At 38.6% G+C, this 26,319-nt stretch overlaps 1 protein-coding gene and 1 long non-coding RNA gene across 2 annotated transcripts; one reads left to right on the top strand and one right to left on the bottom strand.

The window, feature by feature from the left end:
* Positions 1 to 1,429: 1,429 nt before the first annotated feature.
* znf507 (zinc finger protein 507) lies at positions 1,430 to 16,853 on the bottom strand. Its single transcript, XM_079600571.1, has 7 exons — positions 16,668 to 16,853; positions 10,163 to 12,315; positions 9,301 to 9,418; positions 8,600 to 8,705; positions 7,811 to 7,915; positions 7,589 to 7,723; positions 1,430 to 5,838 (listed from the first exon to the last, which is right to left on the bottom strand). The coding sequence occupies exons 2-7, from the start codon at positions 12,311 to 12,313 to the stop codon at positions 5,466 to 5,468; spliced, it is 2,988 nt and encodes a 995-aa protein (XP_079456697.1). The 5' UTR covers positions 12,314 to 12,315; positions 16,668 to 16,853; the 3' UTR covers positions 1,430 to 5,465.
* On the top strand, positions 16,847 to 25,939 carry LOC306992105. The gene is made up of 3 exons (XR_013796220.1): positions 16,847 to 16,887; positions 24,505 to 24,580; positions 25,625 to 25,939. It is a non-coding gene; the product is annotated as an uncharacterized lncRNA (long non-coding RNA).
* Positions 25,940 to 26,319: the final 380 nt, after the last annotated feature.

Consider the following 26,319-nt stretch of genomic DNA (forward strand, 5'->3'; position numbering starts at 1 on the left):
GTGCAGTTTTAGAGTTACCCAGGTTTTGAAAAAATATATTTTATATAAAATATGAATAATTAATTTTTTTTAATTTTTTATTTTCATAAACTCAAACTTCTATAACTTTTTTTCTGTTACACTTTCTTAATTTATTTAACTTCTACAAAAATCTGCCAATTTTCTTCTTTAAAACAAGACCAATCCTACATTCATATTCCAAAGCATTCTTGAGTTACAAACATTTAAGTTCGGAAAGTGCATTTTCATGTATATTCAAAAAAAGGGGGGTGACACTTAATAAATCATGACAAATCATGATTCACCAAAATCACTAAATTTGAACTAAAATTGGTCTGGTCCCACTTTATATTAAGTGGCTTTAAGTACCATGTACTTACATTGAAATTAATAATTTGATACAATGGACTTATTGTGTACATACATGTTTTTACATTGTACTTATATTTTTAAATACCTGCATGTAATTACAGCTGTAATTAATGTATGTAATTACATTTGTGATTACACTGTTGACCATTCCCTTACACCTTAACCCACCCTTAAACTTAACCATCCCAGCACACCTGTCCCTAACCTTACCCGTATCACACCGCAATAGCAGCAAAAGTGTTTTACAATACAACATGAACACAATAAGTACATTGTACTTATTTTTCGATGTAAGTACATAGTACTTAAAGCCACTTAATATAAAGTGGGACCGATGATTTTTTTTAGGAACAACTGAAACTCTACACATGCAAAAATGCACTTTCTCTGTGGAAGAAGTTATATTTTTCATCTTAACACGACCCTTATTATATTATCAATTATATTATATAAAATTCTATAATAAAATGAATAAATAATCCAATTTAATGTCCTCTTAAATATATTTCATCATCATATAAAGAGAAGGAGTCAGAAAAGCTGCGTTATAGCAGTGAGGTTTCTCTGAATAATGCAGATACACAGTAGGCGCACAGCTGGCAGATATAGGTCTGTAATCTGGGTCTGTATAAAACTGGTTTTAAGAATGACTTAGCATTGTTTGAGGATCTGGTAAGAGCTATACAAAGTTTGCGTATTAATATGTTGAATGACAAAATAATACATAAATAATGCCCATTCTATATACATACCATTCAATATACCATTTTACAATTATTATAGGCTAATGTCATTTTATACTGTTCTGTACTTTGTTTCAGTTTATATATAAAGTTTGCACAAAATAATATTATACAGAACAGTTTGTCCATTTGCACAATAACATGAGATTTCAGTTTTTCACAAGTTCACCAGTTTTAGCTTTTATAAATCCTGAATTGTTTGTCACTTTTGATGTAGGGTGAAGTTAGGATTAAATTTAAATACATGCATTTTATAAATGTTGTAGGGCAGATTGCTTTTGCTAAGACCAAATAAAGACACATTCAGGTGACTGTTGTTCACATTCTTTATTAAAAAAAATACACAGGCAAAAAATGATAACATTACAGTTTCAAAAGAACAAATAAATAATTGTGAACGGAACACTAATATCAAAACAGGGCCCTTTGGACCTCTGTGCTTGAAAAGGAAAATCGCACTGAGGCCTTTAGACTGTACAATTCAGAAGCGTTTTCTTTTTCTTTTTTTCTCCTCTCTCCTTTGGCATGGAAGCATGTAACACGATGTGCTTGTTTGGAGTTTCGAATGCCAACCGTTCCCTTACACACAGTAAAGACCCTTTTTGATGCACTTTGGCGAGTCAAAGGTCATTTTTGATTCAATTGCTTTCCTTTTGATTCTTTTTCTTTCCGTAGTGTTTATACAAGTTTTAAAAAATAGAATTCCTCTAAAAAAATGTCAGTTTTCTACAGTATATATATATACAGCAAAGTCACATACAAAACTGCTTTACAGTACCATGTGACCGAATACATTACACAATATTGTGGGCACATTATACAGAATCTAAGATGCCAAAGCACTCGATATACTTGGCTTAAGATGTATGGTATATTTCTTGACTGAAGCTCCATTAAAGATGAGGTTGTTGAAATGGAAGGCACACTTGTGGCTGAGAGGCTGTTCTCATGATGATTACCAAATCTCACAACAATTATCTCACGAAGCCCTGCTAATTCAGATGCAGATTACTTGAAATGTATTGCGTATCTTTAGAAAAAAAATACATTCCAGATGTATTGCAATTGTTCTAGAAAGAAATGTGAAAAACAACAGCTACGACTCCAAATAAAGCTGATTGCTGGAATACAATGTGTACTGGGAGTCTGCCAATTCCTGCTCACAGACAGAGAAAAGAAAAGGGGCAATCCCAAATGGTAGCTTCTTGATCAATTTGGACTACGTCAGCAGTGATACAGCAAATTAAATGCAGCTGGAAAACAACATGAACTTTCTAGGAAGCTCAATCTCTCTTTGATGGCATTACTTAGAAAGCAAGTGTGCATTATGCGGATAAACAACAATACACATCCTCTAACAGAAACTTTCAACAGATGTTTATGAGGCAAAACACTGAATTAAAGTGAGAATGCAATTTCAATACTGGTAAATGTGTCCTATCCATTTTCATTATGATGCATATGGTAACATGATTTATATGCAGACCATGTTACTACTTCTGAGACACTTGCAGTTTGAATTGTAAATTAGTACATTAAGTTCAGAATATAACAATCGTGTATGTAAATTCCTATGATTTAATCCCTAAGAGTTAATTTCTCTGATACAATGGGCAGTGTGAAGCCTGCATGAATTATGGATGCCCTTTTAATCATGCTAATTTTGCATTTTAGTCTGTTGACATACAAACATTAAGTGTATGCAAATCATTCCCCGGAAAATATGCTGCATAATATAAAGTCAGACTGAAGGACCTTAAGATCAAAGCCAAGGTCAAAAGTGTAGGGGACAAAAAGTAGTACATTTGAGGTAGTGATGAAGCAAAATCTCAACTACTAGGGTTGTACAGTACACATGTGCTATGGTAGTATCACAATGCCCAAGCCTTAAAATACTGGCGGCGTTGCAGTATTTTCCAAACGTTGGTACTGTGGTGCACTGGAGCAGCACCCATGGCTCATATTCAGCATTGCATTGGCATGTTTATTACTGTGCTTAAGGTGCAACAACACATGACTCCAGAGTCCAGACGAAGCGCAACAGAATGAAACACGGAATTAAAAATCACTTGTAATATGACAGCGTGTTATAAAGCAAAAACACATTTAACGTCCTCAGCTATATCGGAATTTATATAACAATTCTGTGCTCATGGGAGTCACTCCAAATATTTTACATACTGGTAGTGCTTTGGTCACTGAGTGAATATTGAAGACGGTAGCGAAGATAGTCAGTGGAGGGACGGTGAGCTGTTATACTCATAAGAATTACGATGACAGCACTATACAAGGAAAACTTGAGGAAAAACTCAAAAGTTTTACTAAAAAACATTGATCTCTTTCTCCTCATCCTCATGCTCGGCACATCACCTTATAAATGAACACGTAAATGCTGGGTGCATCTCAGTCAGCTCAGTGGTCAGGGCACTGGTAAAGGAGTCGACCATTTGCAAAATCCTACCAGTGTGACTCAGTGTGATTTAGGTATCACTCCCTAAATGTCCCACAATGCACCGTGAAAACCAGGGAGCATTGATGCTCACTTTGTTCACTTAACGGAAGTTCTGAAGCATAAAACATAAATCACACGAGCCAACTCCCTACACTGACACACAATTAATGTTTTTTAAATTACAGACCATTATCTAATTATATTTCACCATAAACAGGTCACTAGACAGGTAACGAACTATCAAGCAAATATTTATAATTTATTTATGGCTGAAATGTTGCACATCATATGTAAAAGCAAAGTTGTCATGTTGCTGGAAATTGAATCATTGGTGTTCCGATGTGTAGGGAGTCGGGTTCCTTGCTGTCCTTACCAGTGCCCGAATTCATGTGCACGATATTCATGACCTAGGAACGGGGAGCTGATTGAGACGCACCCGCTGACTTCATGAACCTCCGTGTTAACTCCATGCCGTCTCTGTTATTGTTCTTTTGTGCATGCGGGTCAGTTCAGGACCGTAACCAGTTCACACTCGAATCTGATATTGGCCACAATGTGAACAGCGTTTTCGGGTTCATTTGAAATGCTCATATTAATTACTGATGATATAACTTTAAAGTAAACTTAAATTTAAGCTTTGTCTTTATAAAATCAACCTTGAGTTTCTGTGAAAAATACACCGCAATGCTGTTTAAAAAGGGAAAAAAATAAAACGTGTTCAAAACTATATTATACTGCAATAATATTAAAGTACTAATAAGAATAACCAATGTATTATATAACGACAACATTTTTATGTGAACTGTAAATAATTAATACAGCAGAACAGCCCCTGCAATAACAACAGATCCACTCAATATAAGCGTGGTACTACTTGGTATCGTGATACTATAGCTGGTATTGTGACAACCCAATAACCTAGTACTACATTTTTCTGGATAAATCTCCTTTTAAACCCATGACCAAGTTATGAATTGTGTTTTTTTTTTCCTGTTTAACCATTACACAGCAGAAGAAAAATGATGGGAAAAAAACCATCCTACAACTACAATAACCTACTCATTAAAAAATTTAAGGGTATTTAAGAGTGAGAAACGTCTTCAAGTGTTGGCATTTTAACTTTGCTATAGCATATGGATTTGAATATGTGTATTTCAATAATAACAATAATAATTATACATTGATCTATCTGTAGCTTTTTCTGCTGCATGTTTCAAATAGTTAATTTTTAAATGGGGCCAATTTTATACTTGTGCTGTGTCAATGAAAACATTTAAATTCATTATATAACGTTTATATACAAATTTAAGGTACATTCCGAATGACTTATTTCGCTCATTTCTGAGCGCAAGACCAATAGCACCAAAAAAGAGACCATAACTAGAAACAAATTTTCAAATTTGTATGAACATAACGGAGGGGAACATGCATATAAAATAAATTAGTTCGATAAATAGCAATGCAAATGACACACAGACAGCAAGAAAGAAATCAGTCTCTCTAAACTCAAAAGGTAAAGGTAAACGCACATAAGAAATAGATATAAATAATATTACAGTGAACAAGAGAAGCTGCCTCCTTTTCATAATGTGTGGACTCTACGGTGTATGTTCTGAACAGATGAGGTATACAATGACTTTGAAATTCATCATTTGCATAATTCACAACAAAAGTTACTCTTTCCGCTGCTGATCTAGTAAATTACATTTCATTTGTTACCTATTTGACTGCGCTTCGCTGAAATCACACGTCCGTGGTCAATAGCAGTAACGGAAACTAACTGTGACATCAATACGAAGGTAAATCGATAGAAAAAAGAAGAAGAAAGTTTTGAAAGTGTGCATGTTGCTTGTCCAAGCAGAAATGATACAAGAACGGTATTTATGAATACGTGTGCGTCACTGGCTGCTGCTGGTCTCTGTGGGCTGGTTTCCCTGCTGCTCCTTGCTCAGTATGATGCTGATCAGATCTCCCTCATGCTGCTTCATATGCTCCATCAGCTGCTCTTTACTGGTGGACTCAAAGCCACAGATACAGCAGCAAAAGAGCAGCACACAGTATTCCATACCTGCCCGCGTCTGCCCCGAACCGCTCCGCCACGCTACAGCCCCGCCAGCCTGCTCCCTGGTGGACGACGGCCTCATGGGGTTGCCTTCTTGTCCACCTGAAGCAGAAGCCACCTCAGGTGACTGTTTGTCTTTTCTGGTCAAGACAATACATGGACGCTCCATCCCAGTCTCATGTGTTGACTTCAGAGGCGTCGTAGGAGATCTTAATCCCAGGTGAAAACAAAGAAAATTAAATTGCGTGAGTAAGGCCATTACGTTTCTGTAAGACCATGTCATTTGTTTAGTTCTACCATGAGAATTTTAAGACAGAGGTTTTAAAACAGAGCTATCTGACTTAAACGTTAGAAGCAACTGAAGAGTTGGCAAGTTCAATTCATTTCTGTTAATTAGTTCAAATTGTCCATTTCAATAAAATGATTCATAACTCAGATTTAAAGATTAAAAGATTGTTCATGCCAGTGCTACTAAAATTTGTTAGAGGTTGCACTGGTGCAACTACAAAGTCGCCCAAAGGGTTAGTTCGCCCAAAATTAAAATGAATTACTTTCATTTCATTCATCTTTGTAACACAAATGAAGTTCTTTTTGATTAACTTTCTGAGAACTTTATGTCCCTCCACAGACCACTACACAACTGAAACTTGGACGCTTCAAAAAGTTCATAAAGAGACTGTAATATTAATCCATATAAATTGAGTGGTTTAGTTTAAGCTTTTATTGACATTTAAACATTGATCAGCAAACATAAACAGCTCAACCGAACCTGCTTGACGCGCGTGAACAAACCTCATTGGTTCTTGTGGAACCTCACTCGTGCTGCGTAACAAGAGTTAACCTCGTTGGTTCTCGCACGTCAAGCGAACATGCTCGAGCTTTCGTTCACAACAACTGATGTGAGAGATGATGAGTGTTTATGTGAATAAAAGCCTAAATTCTTTCTGTTCATCATATAAAGCGATTGTGTCTCTTCAGAAAATTTGAAATGCTGAATTCATATGGATTAGATTTACGATATCTTTATGAATTTTTGGAAGAGTTAAAGTGGTAGTTGCGTAGCTGTTAAAGGAGGGACAGAAAGCTCTCAGATTTCATCATAAAGATCTTCATTTGTGTTCTGAAGATGAACGAAAGTCTTTCGGGTTTGGAAAGACATGAGGGTGAGTAATTAATGACAATTGTAATTTTTGGTTGAAATAACTCTTTAAATTATGAGCTGCCAATTCTGTTGTGTATGAGAAACATAAAACGGCAAACGCACCAAATGCAGAACAAAACGGAGCTACTCATTGCAACCGCACATGGACCATTTATCAGCTCGGCCCAATATACAGCGCAGCACGATGGACCGATCTCGATCACGCGACCATTATTATACCGCGAAAACAGGAGAAACATTGTGATGTGAATGATTCAGCAAGAGTGCTTTTCGATCCACAAATCACCAACATTTACCATGGATTTACTGTAGTAACACTGACTGTAACCATTGTATTTTGGGAGAAATATTGTAATTCATATAGAATGTTATTATATTAATATAGTCATATAATGTATTAAATGCATAACAGGAATAATGGAATTAAATAAAATAAAAATATTTACCGGTAGTGTATAAATAAAAATGGTTAAATATAATTTTCCTTGTGTTTATTTACTGAAAAAAAATGTAGGAAAACATGCAACCCTTTAAACTTCAGCGCAAACATAAATATCAAGATATCAAATACTGTCAATAACTTGGAAAATATTGAGACATTTTTTTTGTTTTGTTTTTGTTTTAGCTACATCAAGCCTTAGGAGGCAGGTCTATAAAAAAATACAATAATATCACACAAATATATCACATAATTATTCATTTTTACCTATATAACCTCACCCTAGAGTCAAAACAAAACAAAACAAAAAAACAAACACATAAAACAATCTAGATTACTGTATAAAGGTCCTTCCTACCGGCTACTCTGAGAAATGGCTTCATTAATGGCCTTGTTGACTTGCTCATAATTGTAATTCTGATCTCCAGCATGTTTCCACATGTGAGATTTGAGAGATGGTGGGTGGCTGCACACGTAACCACACAGCGAGCACCTGTAACACAGAATAAAAATTACCACCCATCTCCACCTACTGTCAAGTTCTGTACACCAGCTCTTCCAAAGTGTTTGATTCTCTTACCTGTACTGCTCCAGCAGCTGCATGGCTTGGTGTTCCTGTGGATGTCTTTTCATGTGGCTCTTCAGGCTATTCATATTAGTTGTGGCAAAATCACAGCTGCAGCACCTAGAGGGGTCATGCGGCACAGGATAAACAGTTAGAGCGGCACAAGACTGCGGTTTAAAGAGAGACCTTCTGGAGCGCCTGTCAAGTGGGGTCAGCCGCTGTTTGTTTGCACAGTAATTAAATTTTTTCTAATCGGCTGTGTGTTTGAACATTTGAAGGCCTGCGTTTGAAGACCATTGAAAGTGCGTTTATAGAGAGGCTGCTTGCGGCAAATGCAATACATTGCAGGCCTTGAATGGATAATGTGGCTGTGTTTAAAGGACCCTTTCTCTCAGAAGTTCTTTTTGAAATGATCATGGGTGAACAGAACTGAAGCAAGACATGTCAGAACACACAAAGAGACCATAAAAGGGACCTTGAGGTGTTTATGTGAGCTTGCATGTGATCGGGTTTGTGTATGTGCGCTTGCATTGAAGCGAACAAGATCTTGAACATTTTCAGGATAAGGCCTTAACACAATGAGTGCAGGCAGCAAAGACTTATCCTGAGCACCACTGCACCCTTGTGGTGATAACTGGTAATGCTTTCATTTCCAGCCAAATTTATTTAAGCTACAAAACATCTCATGCTTTCTGATTTGTTCTCCTTGTGTAATGTATCATTTACAACAAAAATATTAAATTATAAACATTTAGGCTATCCTGATATTCAATGAGAACGTAAAAAAAAAAAAAACACACAAACCTGTATGGTTTATCAGAGTTGTGGATTCGCCGATGGTTGCGCACCCCAACATACGTGGAGCTAGTGTAGTCACACACATCGCATTTGAAAACGCTCTGCTCGCCAACTGAATCAGAGCAATAAAGAGAAATTGTAAAGAGAAATACACACACACACACACACACAAATGAATGTCTCTAAGTTCTAAGTTGTTAAATAACCACCAGAACCATGTTGATGGAAAAGGGGTAAATGATAATCACACATTATTTGTAATGTTACAGCTGGCATGAAATGAAAATTCAACCTATTTTGTAAATGCATGTTATATGTTATATATATATATATATTATTAAAATGTCATAAATCGAGCTACTAGTAAAAAAAATAGGGGCGTTTGCCAGAATTCTCCAATAATTTAGACCATTTAAGACCCGCCCCTCCACAATTGATTGCAAGTTTGCATTCATTTTTGAGTGAAACATCCACGTCTCAAAATCCATTCAATAACCAATAGATAGGACCAAGGCCCCCACCCTATTATTAAAAAAAAACTGTTACACTCAGATGTATGTTAGAATGCAAAAGAAAAAAACATATACTGATGTTTATAAAAACTAAGGACTTAATAAGGAGGAGAAAGTTTTCATTTATGTTTTATTTTTTGTGCAGTTGTGAACTCTTTTTGTTTTTGTTGTGTGGTGCTGAAGGTATATGCTCACACTCATCTGCCATCTTGGCTGTCTCTTCAACGATGGCTGAGCTTTCAGCGACGTGGGTCAGTGTGTTGCTGATGTCGTCTATCCCATGCCCATCTCGCTCGTGGTTCCTCAGCTGACTCTGAATGAGGTATTAATAAAACCATCATCAGTGCTTCATAAGGAGGAAGTTTATTAATAACGCATCAGTGGAAGAGAGAGCGGTGCACTCCAATATTAGAAACTCGTTACGCCAATCTACATGGAATAAAATTAATATTTGATCCCAATTCAGAACAGTTGAGACCAGCTTAAATATGTATTGCCTACCAGGAAATGCAAAGCTAATTCAATACAAGCTGAATTTCAAGAAGATTGTGTAACTCCATTTTAAGATATCAATTCAAAATAGAAACTAATAAACATAGTAAATGGGTATTTGTATTTGATCTACTGCTATAATCAAGGAATTTTGTAAAATAATTCCGCTTCTAAAGCATAATTATTCAAGCATTCAGTCCCGCGTCATTAAAAATGCATTTAGTTAAAGAATGTTTGATGTCCCATCATGTTGTTCCAAACCGTAAACTTCTTTTTTCTGTGAAACAACAACGACAAAACATTCCAATTTGAAATCTGGAAAGATTTGAAACAATCTTCAAATCCTCTTTTGTGTTGCACAGAACAAAGAAAGACACAGACAAACAGCATGAGAGTAAATGATTACAGAATCATTTGAATCAAATATTCGAATACTGACAAAAGGCCAATACTTTTCTTCGCTTCAACAGGCATATTAGAATAAAAGCCCTTTGTAAAAAAAAAAAAGAAAAAAGAAAAAAAGGTAATTCTTATTTCCACTAGACAGGTTTGCTTCTCTCCTCACCTTGTAGTAGAACCTCTCTGTACACTGCTTGCAGCTGTACATGCGGGGCTTGAAGTGGTGGATCATGTGACGCTCCAGGTCCTTGCTGTCACAAGCTATATGCTCACAGATGGGGCACTGGTAGGGCTCTCTCTGTCTATGCACACGTAGGTGCTGCTTGATGTAGCCCTTGTTTCCGCTGCTGTACAGGCACAGTCGACAGCGGTAGGGCCTCTCACTCCCAGCTATATATTCCACCAGACCGTCTGTAGAGGAAACTTCAGCGGGCACAGCAACAACCCCAGGGACTCCACCAGAATGTTGGCTTTGTGCGTTGTCCTGCAACTCCTTCAGAATGTCCTCATCTGAAGTGTTTTGGTCAGAACGCTCTTGCAGCCGTTCAATGACTGTCAAAAGAGACATGCTGATGCCAGCTTTGGAGGGTCCCTCGACCAGCACATCTCGAGAATCTTTTGAACTCTGGAGGCCAAGGTTAAGTAGAGCAGCTGGCTCTCCAATGGCACAGGTGAGCTCTCCTGAGGACACCTTAGGGTTGGCAGTGTCTGCAATCTCTATAATTTTCTGGCCTGTGTCAGGGCTTTGCGTACACAGTTCATGGATACCTTTCGCAGTGGTTTTGCTAAGCTCCGGGGCCCTCATGGGCATGGCCACCAGTACCTCGGCTGCTAAAGAATGCAGCCGAAGAGACTCCGAGTAAGTCCTTCTCCGAACCGGTGGCACGTTTTCATCTGAGGGAGATCCTGAAGACACGGTCTCCTCCTGTTGTCGATCTTCTTCATTCCAGGTGATCACAACCTCCTCCTTTTGTTTGTAGTATACGGGGTGGTGTTGGCTCTCTAACTCTGGCTCCTCAGAGGCAAGAAGGGTTTTGTCTCCTCCTACTTCTGGGCTGAGGAGCAGAGGTTTGCTCGACACCGGTTCCTCAGCACAGGGAAGGCGTTCCACAATGACGTTGACGTGGCCGGCACTGTTGCCACTGCAGCTGATAATCTTCTGCGCAGAGGACAGGAGGCTGTCGGAGCTTGTCTGTTGACTCTCAGTCTCCAACTCCAGCTCCATTTGTGCCTCTGGTGTCACCTGGACCTCCATCAAGGGCTCCTCTGGGTCTTTAATAGAAAAAATGTGGCTAATCACTGGCATTTTGCTCTCCACTGTTTTCAAAGCTGCCGTCTCCCCATGACACTTCACTTCTGGTGAGGCACACAGCTCTAGCTGGAGGCTAGAGGAGCCATGTGTCGTCTGAGGTTTTCCTCCAACTGCTGCGAGGACTACAATGGTATCCTCTTTACCTGCTGGAACTGGAGGAGGACAGGAGCTTTGTAAAGTATCAGGACAGTCTGTCTCGTCTTCAAATATCGGGTATGAGCAGTCAACCAGGCCAGCGTGTTTCCATGCATGGGTCTTCAAATTGCGCTGCTGTCTGCATTCATAGTTGCAGATAAGACAGCGGTACCTACCCTGCTCAAAGCTGTACCACTTCTTCGGCGTAGACGTCTTCTCTGATTCTAAGTTGCTTGCCTTCAAAACCGTCATCCCTTGGTGAACCCTCCTAGCCAATGCTTGCTCATCTAGGATGCGTCTAGCATGGTCGCCCTCCTCCAGGTGGAGTCTTACGTGTGCCACCAGCTCCTCTTGATGATTTGAAGTGAACTGGCATTCTGAGCACATGAGGATGAGCTCAGTGTGCTGCTCGTCATGCTGCAGCAGGTGCTCTTTCAACAGCTCCAATGTAGGTGAGATAAATCGGCACATACTGCACTGGTAACACGTAACTGTCCGAGAGCCTTGACTTGAAGGCTCCTGTGCGAACACATGCCCAGGCGTGCTGCTGGGTGCTGGGCGCTTTTCCCTTTGCTCTCTGGGTCTCTTACTAGGTGTGGCCCCATCAGTACAGTCCCTGCTGTCTGGAACAGGTACAGATGCACAGGTCATCAAGGGTCTCTTTTTACCAGAGACGGTGCATCTTCTGGGCCTCTTCTCCACAATCTTGCTGAGCTTCTCAATGACCTGAATAAGAGAGTCAGCAGCCTGCTTTTGCTGCTGCCGTTGCTGGTCCTCGCCACCATGAAGACGTCTGTCGGGAATGAAGACTGTATCCTGCTGGCCTCTAGAGTGAGGCACTAAGACAGCAACACCACTGCTGTCCTCCATTCCTGAAACATGTAAAAAAAAAAAAAAAAAAATTGTGAATGAAATGGCACAACTAAGCAAACAGCAACTTCCAGCTTTCTAAAAGTTCAGTTGGAGAATGGTTTTAAGCAGTAGTGGACAGTAACAAGGTATTTTTACGTTGTTACTGTACTTAGATAAAAGACAGATACTTGAAAAATGTTCTTGAGTACTTTTATTTTGGGAAACTTTTACTCCACTGCATTCCAAAGCATAATATCATAGTTTTTACTCCACTAGGCTACATTTCACGAATAATATGTCATTTTATTTACCGATTTCCAATTTGCTAACAAGCTGATTCTTTTCAATAAGCCTGTTAAATCAGTTCGCCAATAGCACTGATTCATTTTTGACAACAACTCACTGATTCAAATAATCCAGTCAGAGCGAGTTCACTTTTCCCTGAATTCACAAGTCTGACTCAAAATAAGCCAAGAACCTGAAATCGTCAGAACTTGAGTGGGTGTGATGGTGCGAAAAGTAAGTTACTCATGCCGAATTTTAGGATTTATTATTGTAAATTTAAATGAAAATCCTATTTATATCACAACTGTCAGATGTTTGTGAACTAAATCTTCTGTGAAAGCAAAAGCTGTTTAAGCCTATTGAATGAAATGCTTGAATGTGGACTCACATTTGTATAACCATCTGAACAGGGCAGGCTTTACATAAAAATTACATAATATAGGCTAACTTTTAAAAAATGCTAAATTAATGCTCTTGTGTCTTGTCTGATGTTGTAGCAGTTTCAAATTATATATATCCAGTATGCTTGCAGAATATTCTTAAAATATTAACACATTATGCCCTATGCGACGTCTGTTTTTATATTTTGTCAATACACATTATTTAACACATTTTGTTTTTATATATTATTTGTATTTGTTTGTACACTTTAATTATCAGCAATTCTCAGTATACTGTAGTTATCAGTGTATGACAAGTTTCGTGAATATAACATTTTCTGCAGATCAAAGTGTCTGCGTAAACGTCCTTATTGACTAGTGCTGGCTAATTGACAATTCATAATTTCTAATGATGTCATGTCAGACTGAGCAGTAGCCCATTTAAGCTCTATCTGTGTGTCTACTGTGTGGTATATCTGTACTTCATACTTTTTACTCCACTACATTTTATAAAAACATTTAGCCTAGTTCCATCCACGTTATTTAGCCGTGTTCAATTCGCTAACACGCTGATTCTTTTCCATTAACCTTTTAAATCAGTTCTTAAATCACACGCACTGAACGATTCATTTGTGACAACAACTCAATGATCCAGTCAAGCGGTTTCTGAAGTAAAAAAAAAAGAAAAAGAAAAAAGGTATTAATACTTTTACTGGAGTAATATTTTATTACGGTATACTTTTACCCCAGTTCTTGATTTGTGTACTTCTTCCACCACTGGTTTTAAAATGATTAGCTTTCTGGGTGTGCAGTGGAAGAGGCCCTCCTTACATATTTACAAGAATAGCCATTACTTCACATAGCCTACCTATAAATATCACCCACTATTTACTGCATAGTAAATCAGCCATTTCTTTTTTTTTTTCATGTCAGATTAATATGATTTTTGGACTACATGATTTCATCACACAAGAGTCTACCTGTCAATCTCAGTAATCAGCGGTCAATATTTCTGAATAACCAAAGTTGCCCAGGGATACACATTAGAATACTAGGCCTAACTGCTCATTCGTGAAACCTGTTACCTATATAGCTGTGCTTTTGTTCAGTTTCACTGCAGTGGGTTAGTGTTAGCAAATAAATTTATGTAAATCCAAATTTCATGTCCATGTTCTTTGTATGTTATTTGGTAAGTAGACCGTAATAAGCATGATTTCGTACAGTCAGCCAGTCGTTATCACTAAATGAATACTGATAGGTAGTGCTGATTTAAGATTCTGGCAGGTTCACTGCTGCACATAGCCTAATTGTATTTTTTTATTTGTATGACTAGATATAATGCCATATTTTACTGTCATGATAAAGATTATAACAAATGTTGTAGTCATAACTTGTCAAATACAAATTTACTTAAAAAAATAAAATTAGTAGGTAATCAAATTAATGTACAATACTAACAAACAATTTAAAACCTTTTAAAATGTAATCAAATGAAAATGTATTAAAACTATATAGACTAGAGTATAAAAACTTGAGTGATATTCCTTTAAAATAATGTTAATAACAATGTATTAGGCCTATTATTTTAAGAAGTACATTTTACTGTGCAATAGTAATATATTTATTTTATCATTTCAAGTTAGACCAAACTTTTGTTTTTGCAGGTTGTAATGAAGATCTTTGAGTTTCTGTGTTTTTAATCATTATTATTATAGTATTACAGTATAGTAATATAGTATAGCCTACTACTCCTTCTACTACTTGAAGTATAGGCCTACTACAGTGCAATAGTAATATATTTATGTTATAAACCAAACTTTATTTTGACAGGTTGTTGTGAAGTTTATCTGTGTAGTGGAGATAGTTTTTCTTTAATTAAATGGTTAAGTAAGGGTTAATGCCCGACGAGGTGTCCATTGTCAGGTTTTAATGGACGACGGCGAGGTGTGAACCGGCCGACGCGCAGCGGAGGATGGTTGCCTCCGCCAAAGTCCATTAAAACCTGACAATGGACACCTCGAAGGGCATTAACCCGCTTATACCATGGTCACTTGCCAACACATTTTTAAAACATTAGTTTATATTTTAATTAGTTTTACAATCGAAATATAAAGTTACAAGTTACAAACAATAACTTGGTTTCCTTGGTTACGCCTGACAGTTTATTTAGGTGTCCTCTATCACTTTTTAACGGACACCCTGCAGCCAATCAGAATCGAGTATTCACCCAGACCATGGTATAAATGGTTATAATGTGAACTCTCAGAGCAGATCTGGAGATGAAGTTCATATAGTGAGATGGCAGACGAAAGTGTGTAGTAGACGAAAAGTACGGTGCTCATTCACACAAGAGAACATGCAGACTTCAGATTCAATAGCAGTCTTTTTGAACTTTAATATTCACAGACACCAATCCATATTGTAATTTGATTCATTGTACAGCTCTACTTTTGATTTATCCATAGCCTACAACAGTTTTGTGACATTCCGCTTTATACAGTAATGTTCCGTGATTCAGTCCACATTTTCAACATTTCGGAAACCATAGGGCTATGGTATTTGCCACATTAAAGAAAGTTAGTTGAGTGTGGGTTATGTTTGTTTTATAAAATTAACCATCAGTAAAAGGGCTATGCAGTTAGTAGAGGTCCCCTCTTAATACACTCATGCTCTGTGTAGCCATTAATATATGCAGCAATTGTTTACAGCTATGCAACAGCATGACAGTATTTAAAAAATAATATTATTTGCAATAATGGCAGAATGTACAGCATACCTTAGGGATATTTTTATAATATCTGGGTGACTTCTTCACTTTCTTCAACTTGTAAGACATTTCCTCATAACACTTCTGCATTTTTGACCAACAGTTAAAGGGAAGTTATAGAAAATTACACTGAATCAAAACAAGTACACGTGGAGTATGAACATGTAAACACATGCAATAATGCAACTATTCTACAGTAACGTTAATTGAAAACAAGGAAAGCCTGATGTGGTTTTTCCTCTTCCAAATGAAGTTTTTTTTCCCCTTTCCTGTGCAATAAAAGTCGACAGGGTCCAAAACAACATTGGAACCAAATTACTTTCTCGGACTCATTTTTCACTATCTTTGTGTCTGTGCGAGTTAAACTTTAGAAAATAAGTGATACAGGAGCAACAAGAGGTTGAGAAAATGACGACATAATTATACTTTTTGGGTAAAGTGTCTCTTAAGATCATTTAGGCCTAACGTTATATGTTGTAAAAGTGAAATATTCAGATTGTACTATATTATGGGTTTGTTAAAGTAACAGCAAGTAACAATCAAAGGCCAAAACCGACAAGAAGAAAAAACGGGATGGTGAAAGGGTAAAAATAAACACATGCTGTGTGTCTCTGTGCAACAGTGTGTAAAGATTTGACGCGTTGACGGATGTTTAGAGACACAGACCTACTGACTGATACTCAACACGTGCAAAACAATATCAGTCAATCGGTGTGAGATAGTTAAGCTCAAGTTTAGCAGAGAGTGTGTGTGTGTATTTGAGAACATGGTGTCCGTGATAACCGTGGAGACGCAACGTAAGAAAGGGGCAGGACGTTTCTGACAACAGCAGCACACACATGCACATTTTACACTTCAACACGAGCTATAAAAACAACTGTGCCGTTTAATAAACAGCTCAGAGTCATGCGACTGTCCCAGCCATCCAAACGCTACTTACTGATGCGGCAGTTGTGTCTGATCTTTGGCCTCGGTGCCCGTGATGCGCTGTTTTTATTCCAGGGGTGTAAAAGTGCTTCACTCTGGACTCAAAATGGCGAGAATGGAGCGCCGATCACGTGACTCACTGCAGGTCATGTGACCATGGAAAGTGACATCAGGCAGAAACACCTGCCACCGCTTGAAGACCACATTGAGAAAGAATGTGCTACATCCTTTTTGTAATTATTTAATCTTTTACTTTATGTTCTGTATGTTTTGAAGTATATGAAGTGTGCTGAAGTACTAATTTAAGAATTTTAAGCATTGATCGCAATTTCTTCAACCGCAACGACACGAGATTAGTGATCTATTTGTTTTATAATTCAATGTAGATCTGCAGCTTTTGTAGATTTTGAAGTGAAAAGTATGCTTCCCTAATTGGAGATGGTGTTGATGCTTGTGCTTTAATTATTGTTATTTTAATGAAAGATTTTTTTATGATTTATGAATTAGATGTACATAAATATCTTCATTCGAATAATTATTCAATGTGGATAGCTACTGTGGTTTCTATTATTATGTCATCTCTTCAATTAAAAATACAGGCCTAAATATGATTTAAAATATAACATTTTGACTGAAATGTTATTTGTTATATGTCATAGTTTATGCACTTTTAAACTTCCCTCTTATTAATTGCTGTCTATTTTTAACATCAACCTTCTTTTTGGACCTTCTTTTAGTTAATACATTCTCTGTAAACACTGCAGGTGTCATGCAGCATCTCCTTCAGAGCTTGGGTGAGAGAGTGAGGTTACTTTCCCCATTACTGAAGCTAACTGTAAAAAATTCTCTGGCACTCATGACAAATATATTGTACAGCAAAGTCACAATCCTTTGCCATTGTGTAACTTTAATTTTAAAGATAATATTGCCATGTACTTAACTATTTAATCTAACATTTCTAATTTAATGAACATAGGCTACTTGAGCAGATTCATTCAACATGCAATCACAGTGTGTTATTAGCTATGCCATCTCTTCTATTAAAAATGCTCCACCAATGAAATTTGTTCCAAACAAAGCCACATAAAACCATTGCAATTTTGTGTTCTGAATGATTTAAGTTGTGTCCCAAATGTATAGCACTATACTATACACTATGTAGGCCTGTCCTAAATGGCACACTTCATATGCACTTACAGAATGCTTCTCAAACGGAAGCCTGAATCCTAGTGCGTCCTTCCTAGTCCAGTCCGTTGGAGGCTTGTAGGCTTCTCAGCAGTAGGCGCTAGAATGAGACGGTCTAGTAAGTGCGCATGGCTGCGTAATACGAATGTGTCCGTCCCCGCAGTCACGGCACAAAAATACTATTACAATTATAATTTGAAAAATACTTTATATTAAAAAGCTTTATATTAATTGACTTTCTGGTAATTAAGTACAGATAATGACAATCATCCGTGGTCCCCCAGTGATTTACATTATGCACAGTTTATGTGATTACGTAGTGAAATTGGATGAGCCCAGTGCCAATTCATTTTCTGAGAATAATTTTTTTGTGATTTGAAATGTGTACAAAGGATTGTGGGTGATTGGAGGACGTGAAGGGTACACTTGATGCATCCTTAAAAATAAGCCAAATGAAGGACGTGAAATGAAAGCTTATTCTTAGTATGTTGAGCAGTTAAAGAATGAGAAAGATTTATTTAATATACACAGTCTATATATCTTTGAATATTTCCCATTTATAAGTAACAATTTCAAAGGCAATTATATTGGTATTTACGTAAGATGACATCATGAGTCAAGTGTGTAGGTGTAAATAAAGCAGCCAATAGAAGTGTGGACCCATTTGTGCTTGGGCACCCATTGTTTACAAAAGCACATTTCATACTACACATACTATATAGAACATACTTTTTTAACAGGTTGTGCAAATACATCTACTGATGCTACTGGACACATCTTCAGTGATGTTCCTGGAATCATTGGGTGTTTTGGGTCTTTCAACATCAAACACCCTCATCCAGGCGACCCAGCTGTGGCTGATCAGACCCCAGCTTGTGTCCAGTTGGCAAATCTAGCTACCCTGCCCCCATGGATCTCCTCTCTTGAGCCATAGCCATCATGGGTCTTTCTCTGCCGCTTCAGTGGTATTGCAGGTGGCTCTTCTCCTCCTCACTCAATCGATGCCTAACAGACTGAAGGCTCTGGACAGGGATCGGGCTATAAAGCCCCTGCATCCTACCTTTATTGGGAGACACCTTGCTCTCCATCCGGCTTGTCAACACTCACTGACTAGTCCCTCGTACTTGGTGAGCTTCCTCTCAAAGGCCTCTTCCAAGCGGTCTTCCCAAGGGACTGTAAGCTCCAACAGAACCACTTGTTTGGTGGACTCAGACAAGAGAACGACATCTGGTCTTAAGGTGGTCGTCACAACGTGTTTGGGAAACTTGAGTTGCCGCTCGAAGTCCACCAAAAGCTTCCAGTCCCTCGCAGTGGCCAGGATACCTGCAGACGTTTTTGCGTCTGGTTTTGGCTGCTCTCCAGCTCTGACGAAGGCGATGGCTTGTTTGGAGGAGCGGGAGCGCTTGGTCCCTGTACCTTTCCTCTCCCAGTGCCTTTGAGCAGCAACTCAGAATGTGCTTTAGGGTTCCACGCTTGGAGCACAGTGGGCATGCTGGTGACTCCACTTTGCCCATGTGAAGGTTTGATGGACTGGGAAGCACATCGTATACTGTCTGGATGAGAAACTTGATTCGCTGTGGCTCTGCCTTCCACAGCTCCACCCATGTCACCTTCCTCTCGATCACGTTGTCCCATCATGTCCAGGCACCCTGTTGCTTCATTCCTACTGTCCTGCAGGTTCTCTCCTCCTCGACCACTGCTCTCACCTCCTCCTGAACTAGGCAGCGCTTTTCCTTCCCTTTGCTGGTGTCAATGTAGGGAGTTGAAAAGGAACCCAGTTCAGCCCTGCCTCTTGTTACCACCCCCACCAGCCTTTTGTGGTGTAATCTTGCCTCTGCTTGTCTGCGCAATACCGATAAAAAATGTATCTCTATGCAGTAGGCCTATAACATTACAATATTTCATGGATGCACGCAAGCCAAGACAATCAGTATATAGCCTACATGACAACACACACGCACACACGTAACAATATTTTATAATATGCTATAGTATTCGTAAAGCATCACTGACGTAGGAGTTGCATTGGCTAAAGTTGTTTGGATGCATGTTGTTTTATAACAAGAAGAGGCAAAGTTGTGCATTACAATGCAGACATGTGCAACAAAATGTAATTGTGTAACAAAATAATAGTTTTTATTTAAACAAATGTAATTTTACTCTGTTTATTATTATTTTTTACTTCACATTTGTGCAGTTTTTGGAGGATTAATGAAATATTTTAAATTTATATAAATACATAAAAAAAATGTTTTATACAAAAACAGCTTTTTAATGTAAAATTAACTTTAGAAAAGACACAAATTTCTAAATTTAATTTATGGGGATAACATGGACAATTTTTTGCTTTGAATTTTTTATTTTATTTTTTCAATAATGTTACATTATGATTACAATCAACCCTGAAAAAAGATGTTACAAAGAGAAAAGTTTAGTTTTTAGAGTTTATCATTTATCATTATTCATTTATTCTTTTTTTCATATAATTGTAGCTACAAATGTCTGTAACAGAAACAAACTGTAACAGAACAGATATGAACAGTTATATTACATATTGAAAACACTCAAGGGTTAAGTTAATAGACCAAAGATGCCTTGGCTCGAATACTTGTGGTTTTCGTCCTGGTTTCCAGAACTTTCTATTCATCATCATCATTATTCGTATGGTCTGATGCGCGTGAGTAGGCTGTGATTGTATGATAATTCTCATGTGTTGCTGCTGTATCAGTCTGTGGTTAGATCATTGCAGTCAATAAACGGGACGAATATATTAATCCTAATATACGGGACGTCCCGGCTAATACGTGACAGCTAGCAACACAACTTTTGCTAGCAGAATTAGCCGCGAAAGTTACCTCAGCACTGCTTCGTCTCTGAAGCATTCGGCTTCAATTAATTGATGTGCTTCTGGGGAGTCACTGGGTGGGAGAGGATCCTCTGTTTTGGTAGCGAGTGGGCCTTCATCTCTGAGTGCCACCTTTTTGGATGTGAAGTTTGTGAACCCAAAATGGGTGAGTGATACACTCTGGTTAAGCTTTCGCTTGCTAGCCATTTTTAGTATGTTTTCTCAACGTTCTTCTTCTATTTGGCGCATATGGCTAATTTGCATACGTGCACAGGACTGGCTTGCTCCGCTTGGCAAAAAATAGAACATATTTTTGATTGTGAATAAATGTTTTGAATTCTGAATACTGGACATGGTGAGCTTAAAAACATTTTAGTGACCATTAGTGACAATAAAAATGTTTTATTTTATTTTATTTTTGACAAAATTTGAGACCCCCTTCAAATTTTGCTTTTGAGTCTTTCAGGGGGTCGGACCCCCCCGTATTTCGCAGTATGCTCCTCAGCCTTCCACTTCCGACCAGTCCTCACTTCAATCCCAGCCGTTGCCAGCTTTGGATCACTTGATTCTCTGTATAGCAACACTTCCCTAGCTCTCGTTACCTTGAACTCCTCTTCCAAGGACTTGAGCGGCAGTTGCAGTTTGTTGCGGTGCCCGTAGAGTGCGATGCTACTTAGACTTTTTGGAAACCCCAGCCATCTTCTGAGGTGGCTGCTGACCTTCCTCTCTAAGGTTTCCACAGTCGAGATTGGCACTTCGTAGACGAGTAGTGTGGCCTCAGGATACTGGGAAAAATGGAAACCTCTGGTGCCACTCTGCCCGATGGAGGATCCTGATCTTCTTTCGTAGGATGCTCATCAGCTGTGCCAGGCCAATGCACTCCTCCTTTCCTGCCTGCCTGTACTGTCGCTTCAGGGTCTTCATCTCCTGTCTGATGTTATAGATTCTCACCTCACGTTGGTTATTTGATTATTTGGTTATCCTTCATTCACCTCTTCTCCGAACCGTTCGGATGCAATGTGGGGTGACTCCGGGCCTGGCTCCTCCTGCGTCTCACCAGGTTGAACACCTGTGCGTTGTGAGGTCCTGTCCCCACCAGACACATCCTCCCTTGGTGGATCTTTTGGCCTGGGGTGGGTTGGGGTGCTCATCCCCCCCCCCCCCCCCCCCGCTCTGGCACCCCTGGGGGTATGTTTCCATTAGGTTCATCGTAGCTTGTTGCGGGAGTCCCCCTCACAGAAGACACAGATCGGGTTGCCATCCCGTTCTGCCCCTGTCACCGACTCTCCGGTAGTCACCACGCTTTTCGTGGTTGTCAACCAGTCTTTCCTGGTTGTCACTGATTGAATCAGGTTAAAGGACACATCTTCAGTGATGTTCCTGGAATCATTGGGTGTTACGGTGTAAAAGCCGGCTATTCGGCCCAACTTCCGGTTTCCAAATAGCCGGTAAAGGTGTTCAAGTCTTTCCAGCGTCTCAAAAGTAATTTTGGTTAAATAAGACACATGTTCTCAGCAATTATCTCGTTTTAATCTGACTCCATGAATTAAAAAAGTTCAATGTGCAATAAGGTCATGTTTACACTTAAAATAGTTACAACATGGATGTAATGAGAATTTAAACCATTTGTACCCAGCATAAATGTAAAATGTTACCTGAGAGAGAGAGAGAAAGAAAGAGAGAGAGAGAAAGAGAGAGAGAGAGATAAAGAGAAAGAGAAAGGCAGAGAGCCTCTCTCAAGACCAGCTCAGCATCCCCAGAAAAGAGGCAGAAGAACATTTGCAATCCTGTTTTGTCATCTCCCCCAACCATGTGACTAACACTCAGGTTTGAGACATTCAAACTGACCAATCAGATGATCACAACTTCCTTTTGTCCCAAATCTCCGGCCTACAGGCCTATATCCCTCTTAGCACTGCTGTGCTGGAAATGTCTGAGAGAAAATCAAATGTCTTTGTTGAAAATAATCCAAGATTATTTCCAACCTTACAACGGGTCTTTCAACATCATACACTCTCATCCAGGCGACCCAGCTGTGGCTGATCAGACCCCAGCTTGTGTCCAGTTGGCAAATCTAGCTACCCTGCGCCCCATGGGTCTCCTCTCTTGAGCCATAGCCATCTTGTGGCTTTCTCCGCCGCTTAAGTGGTATTGCGGGTGGCTCTTCTCCTCCTCACTCCATCGATGCCTAACAGACTGGGCTATAAAGCCCCATTGGGAGACACCTTGCTCTCCATCCGGCTTGTCGACACTCGCTGACTAGTCCCTCATACTTGACGAGCTTCCTCTCAAAGGCCTCTTCCTCTTCTTCTTATTCAAATGTAGGACATAATATAACAGAATGCAATTTCAGATACAACAAGTATTTTGAACTAATGTTTTAATGACTCCTACTGTATATTGGGACAGTCACTTGTCAGCGTAACAATTTAACTTACAGAAAGAGTCACTGAACAGTCAAGACAAGTGGAGTGGTACAAACACTAAAAAGTTCCTGAAACTGCCATTTAGATTTGAGGAACTGAAAATAATTGTACGTTAAATAAAAAATAGAAATAAAATATGTTAAATAAACAGTTTAAGCAATTAGCATATTGTATAGATAAATACAAGTTTAAGTTATATAAGCAAAAAGGAAAGAAGGTTTAAAAAGAACTGCATGTGCACACTGCATATGATGAGATCAAGATGTACAGTTCCACAGCTCAGATCAGATATCTGTCATTTTTATTTGTGCCAAGGAAAAGGAATTCACCTGTTGGAAATAATAACAGGTGTTAAAACTGTAGTGGATTAAAGCCTGCAGGAGAAAAAGAATAATGATTCACGTTGTTAAGAAAATTACTTCATAATAGACTTTCTGGTGAATCAGAAGAAAAAGACTGCATGGAGGATTTTTACTGTTCACTGTTTGACAGATTAAATGACAGATTTGCTGTTTGTCATAATAGATAATATACTGTAGACTTGGAAAAAGATGTGATATTACTGTACGTAATCAGCTTGAATTTGAATTGAATCCAATGGATGTGACGTCTTCACAGACAGAATTCGAAGTCAAAAGTTGCTTTATCATTATGCTTGGAAGGAGATGAAATGAAATGCTGTGAGCCACAGTGCAGAACATTTAAAGGAATCATTAAAAAAATAAACTTTTAGCATTCTGTTTAAATAGGACAGTAGATCCGGACAAAAGATATAGATACAAACATCCATTTCATGTACACCAAAAGTACTGGACCCAATATATGGGTTTAGAAAAAGGGCAGCATAAAAAAGATAAAATCACATGCATTGGTTCACAGGTTCATTTCTCGGCTTTATAAGTTAACTGTGATCTTCAACGGGTGTGATGCACCAACATTCAGGCTGAGACCAGAGTGTTATTCTGCCTGTGAGCAGATCAGCAATTTTACAGAATTTGCCAGGAAGTTCAGGTAAACTTTGCAATTTACAGTTAACAGTTAGTGACTCACTTTAAAAGTAATTGTGTGAGCAAAATCCTAAAGAGTATGCGCCCTTTTAGGCAATCTAAAATAGCTTTTCATAATGCGTTGCTAAATGGATAAATACGCAGTGCATCACATCCAAAAAGAATTTAGTCTGCTTTCCAAACAGCAACCCCTTTGTTCTATTGCGTGTGTGTGTGTGTGTGTGTGTGTGTGTGTGTGTGTGTGTGTGTGTGTGTGTGTGTGTGTGTGTGTGTGATTAGGCTTCTGCCACATATCCCCTGTGCTACAAGTGAAATATGAATTAAATTATCTGCAAAAGAGAGAGAAAGCAAGAGAGTAATAACAACACATTTGTGGCATCATTTCAGGGCACACGGAATAAGATTTGGTCTCCAGACTCACCCGGTCCCGGTGATGCACGGTTCCAGAATGGACACAGCTGAGGTCAGTGAGGCGAGAGGAGGGGGCCACTAATGCACACTTTGGATTTATTGTTTTAATTAAGTGCTACGGCATTTCATCATAAACTGTTTATGGACATAAGTCCACCGGTGCAAGCTATTGTGCGAGGGGTGGAAGTGGGGGAGGAAAACAGCTTGTTTTTGTTTGAAAACCATTTCAGTCCTCTGTTCTCCGTAGCAGCTGTCAAAGTGTTTCATATCTTTGATACATTAAGTATGTTTTGACATGAATCATAGATGACTAACGCACTTATTGCCACAGGTCAGATGTGGCACTGCGCAGCCCCCCCACAATCCTCCAACCACAAATCCTTTCGAATGACTCCAGGTTGTTGTGTTTATTTGTCTGACTCCTCTGTATGTTTTCCAGATGACATGCGTGCTGGGGAGTAGATATTGACGGCAGCCTAAATGTGACAGTTGTGTTTGCTGGATGACGTGCGAGGAAATACAAGTTGCTCTTGCAGCTCCTGGCCAAATTCACCGTAGAGCTGTGATGGAGCAAAGAAATAACATTGATGTATGATTAAATGTTTTGAAATGGCGTGTAGGGGTGTAAGAGATATATGGAGCGACACAATCTATCCGGACCGAGCTACAGTAAATAAACACACAGGTCATTCGCTGTGCATTATGCATTTAAATGGAGCGGCATACGGGTTGCTATCAGGGCTTGAGCCTTCTTGTTTGAGTGTTGTGGGCAAATGTAACGCCCCGCCCCGGCACCGCAGCACTTGGTCAAATGGCACATCTGTCTTGTTCTTTGTGATTTCATTAGCTTTAATATCTGCACTTCCTATTACCCCAGCTGCCTCTCATTCAAAGGCACACAGGCTCGCTTCTCTAATGCAGAGTGACACGCGATATACTTTCACTCACACATTACGCGTTAGCCCGAAGCAAGGCCGCCTGCTCCTTTGGAAATGTTGGAATTAGGTTATTTCTATTGAAGTATTAAAGCAATTCTTCAGTTTAAGCTATTATTTCATAACTTTTTTCTCTCTATTCCTGTGTTTTTTTTTTCCAGGCTGAGAGTGTGATTGAGAGGGAAACAGCGATTAGGGTTCCCATAACCTCCTTATTATCCTCTCTGTCCAAACAGAGCTCTGAGACGGATGTACTGTGTGAGGATGACATTATTATAACACAACAACCGGTTTCATTTCTCTAATATCTCAACACCAGTCCGAAGGCTAGATATTTTGTGATGTGGTGTTGTACTTTTCATAATGTAGTGAAGGTGATGGACAGTTGATTCTCATTGGTGTACACTTATAAATGAAGAACCATGTACATTTTTTTTGCACATGGTAATATCATAATAATACCATGTTATTCTTTGAAGTGCATGGTATACCTTCTAAATCAATATCATAAAACCATAGGGTATGAATCATTCAGTACAATGATATGAGTTATGTCTATTGAGGTATATGCATTACCTTGAGAAATCTATCCGTCAACATTTCCATTCACCTTGAAGGCAGATGGGTTTTGTGTGGGACCAAGTAATTATTATATTTAAATAAATTGAAATCATGAAATGTAAAACTAAAATAAATTATTTTGAAGTAACAACAACCAAAATAAAATACTAAAAATATACAATATCTTTTGTTTGGTGCATGTTGTGACCATTGTCTAACATCAATATGAATGTTTTGTTAAATTATTAAAGTATATAATTAAGTTAAACTCTCAAGGGGTACTTCAAATTAATAT

Source organism: Phoxinus phoxinus (genome assembly GCF_949152265.1).
Source record: "Phoxinus phoxinus genome assembly, chromosome: 2".
In the NCBI taxonomy this organism is placed as follows: Eukaryota; Metazoa; Chordata; class Actinopteri; order Cypriniformes; family Leuciscidae; genus Phoxinus; species Phoxinus phoxinus.

Coding starts and splice junctions, on each gene's coding strand:
- znf507 (XM_079600571.1), bottom strand. CDS start 12,313: ATGGAGGACAGCAGTGGTGTTGCTGTCTTAGTGCCTCACTCTAGAGGC. Junction 9,419..10,162: donor CAGAGAGGTTCTACTACAAG/GTGAGGAGAGAA, acceptor TACCTCATTCAG/AGTCAGCTGAGGAACCACGA. Junction 5,839..7,588: donor GCCATTTCTCAGAGTAGCCG/GTAGGAAGGACC, acceptor CCTGGGATTAAG/ATCTCCTACGACGCCTCTGA.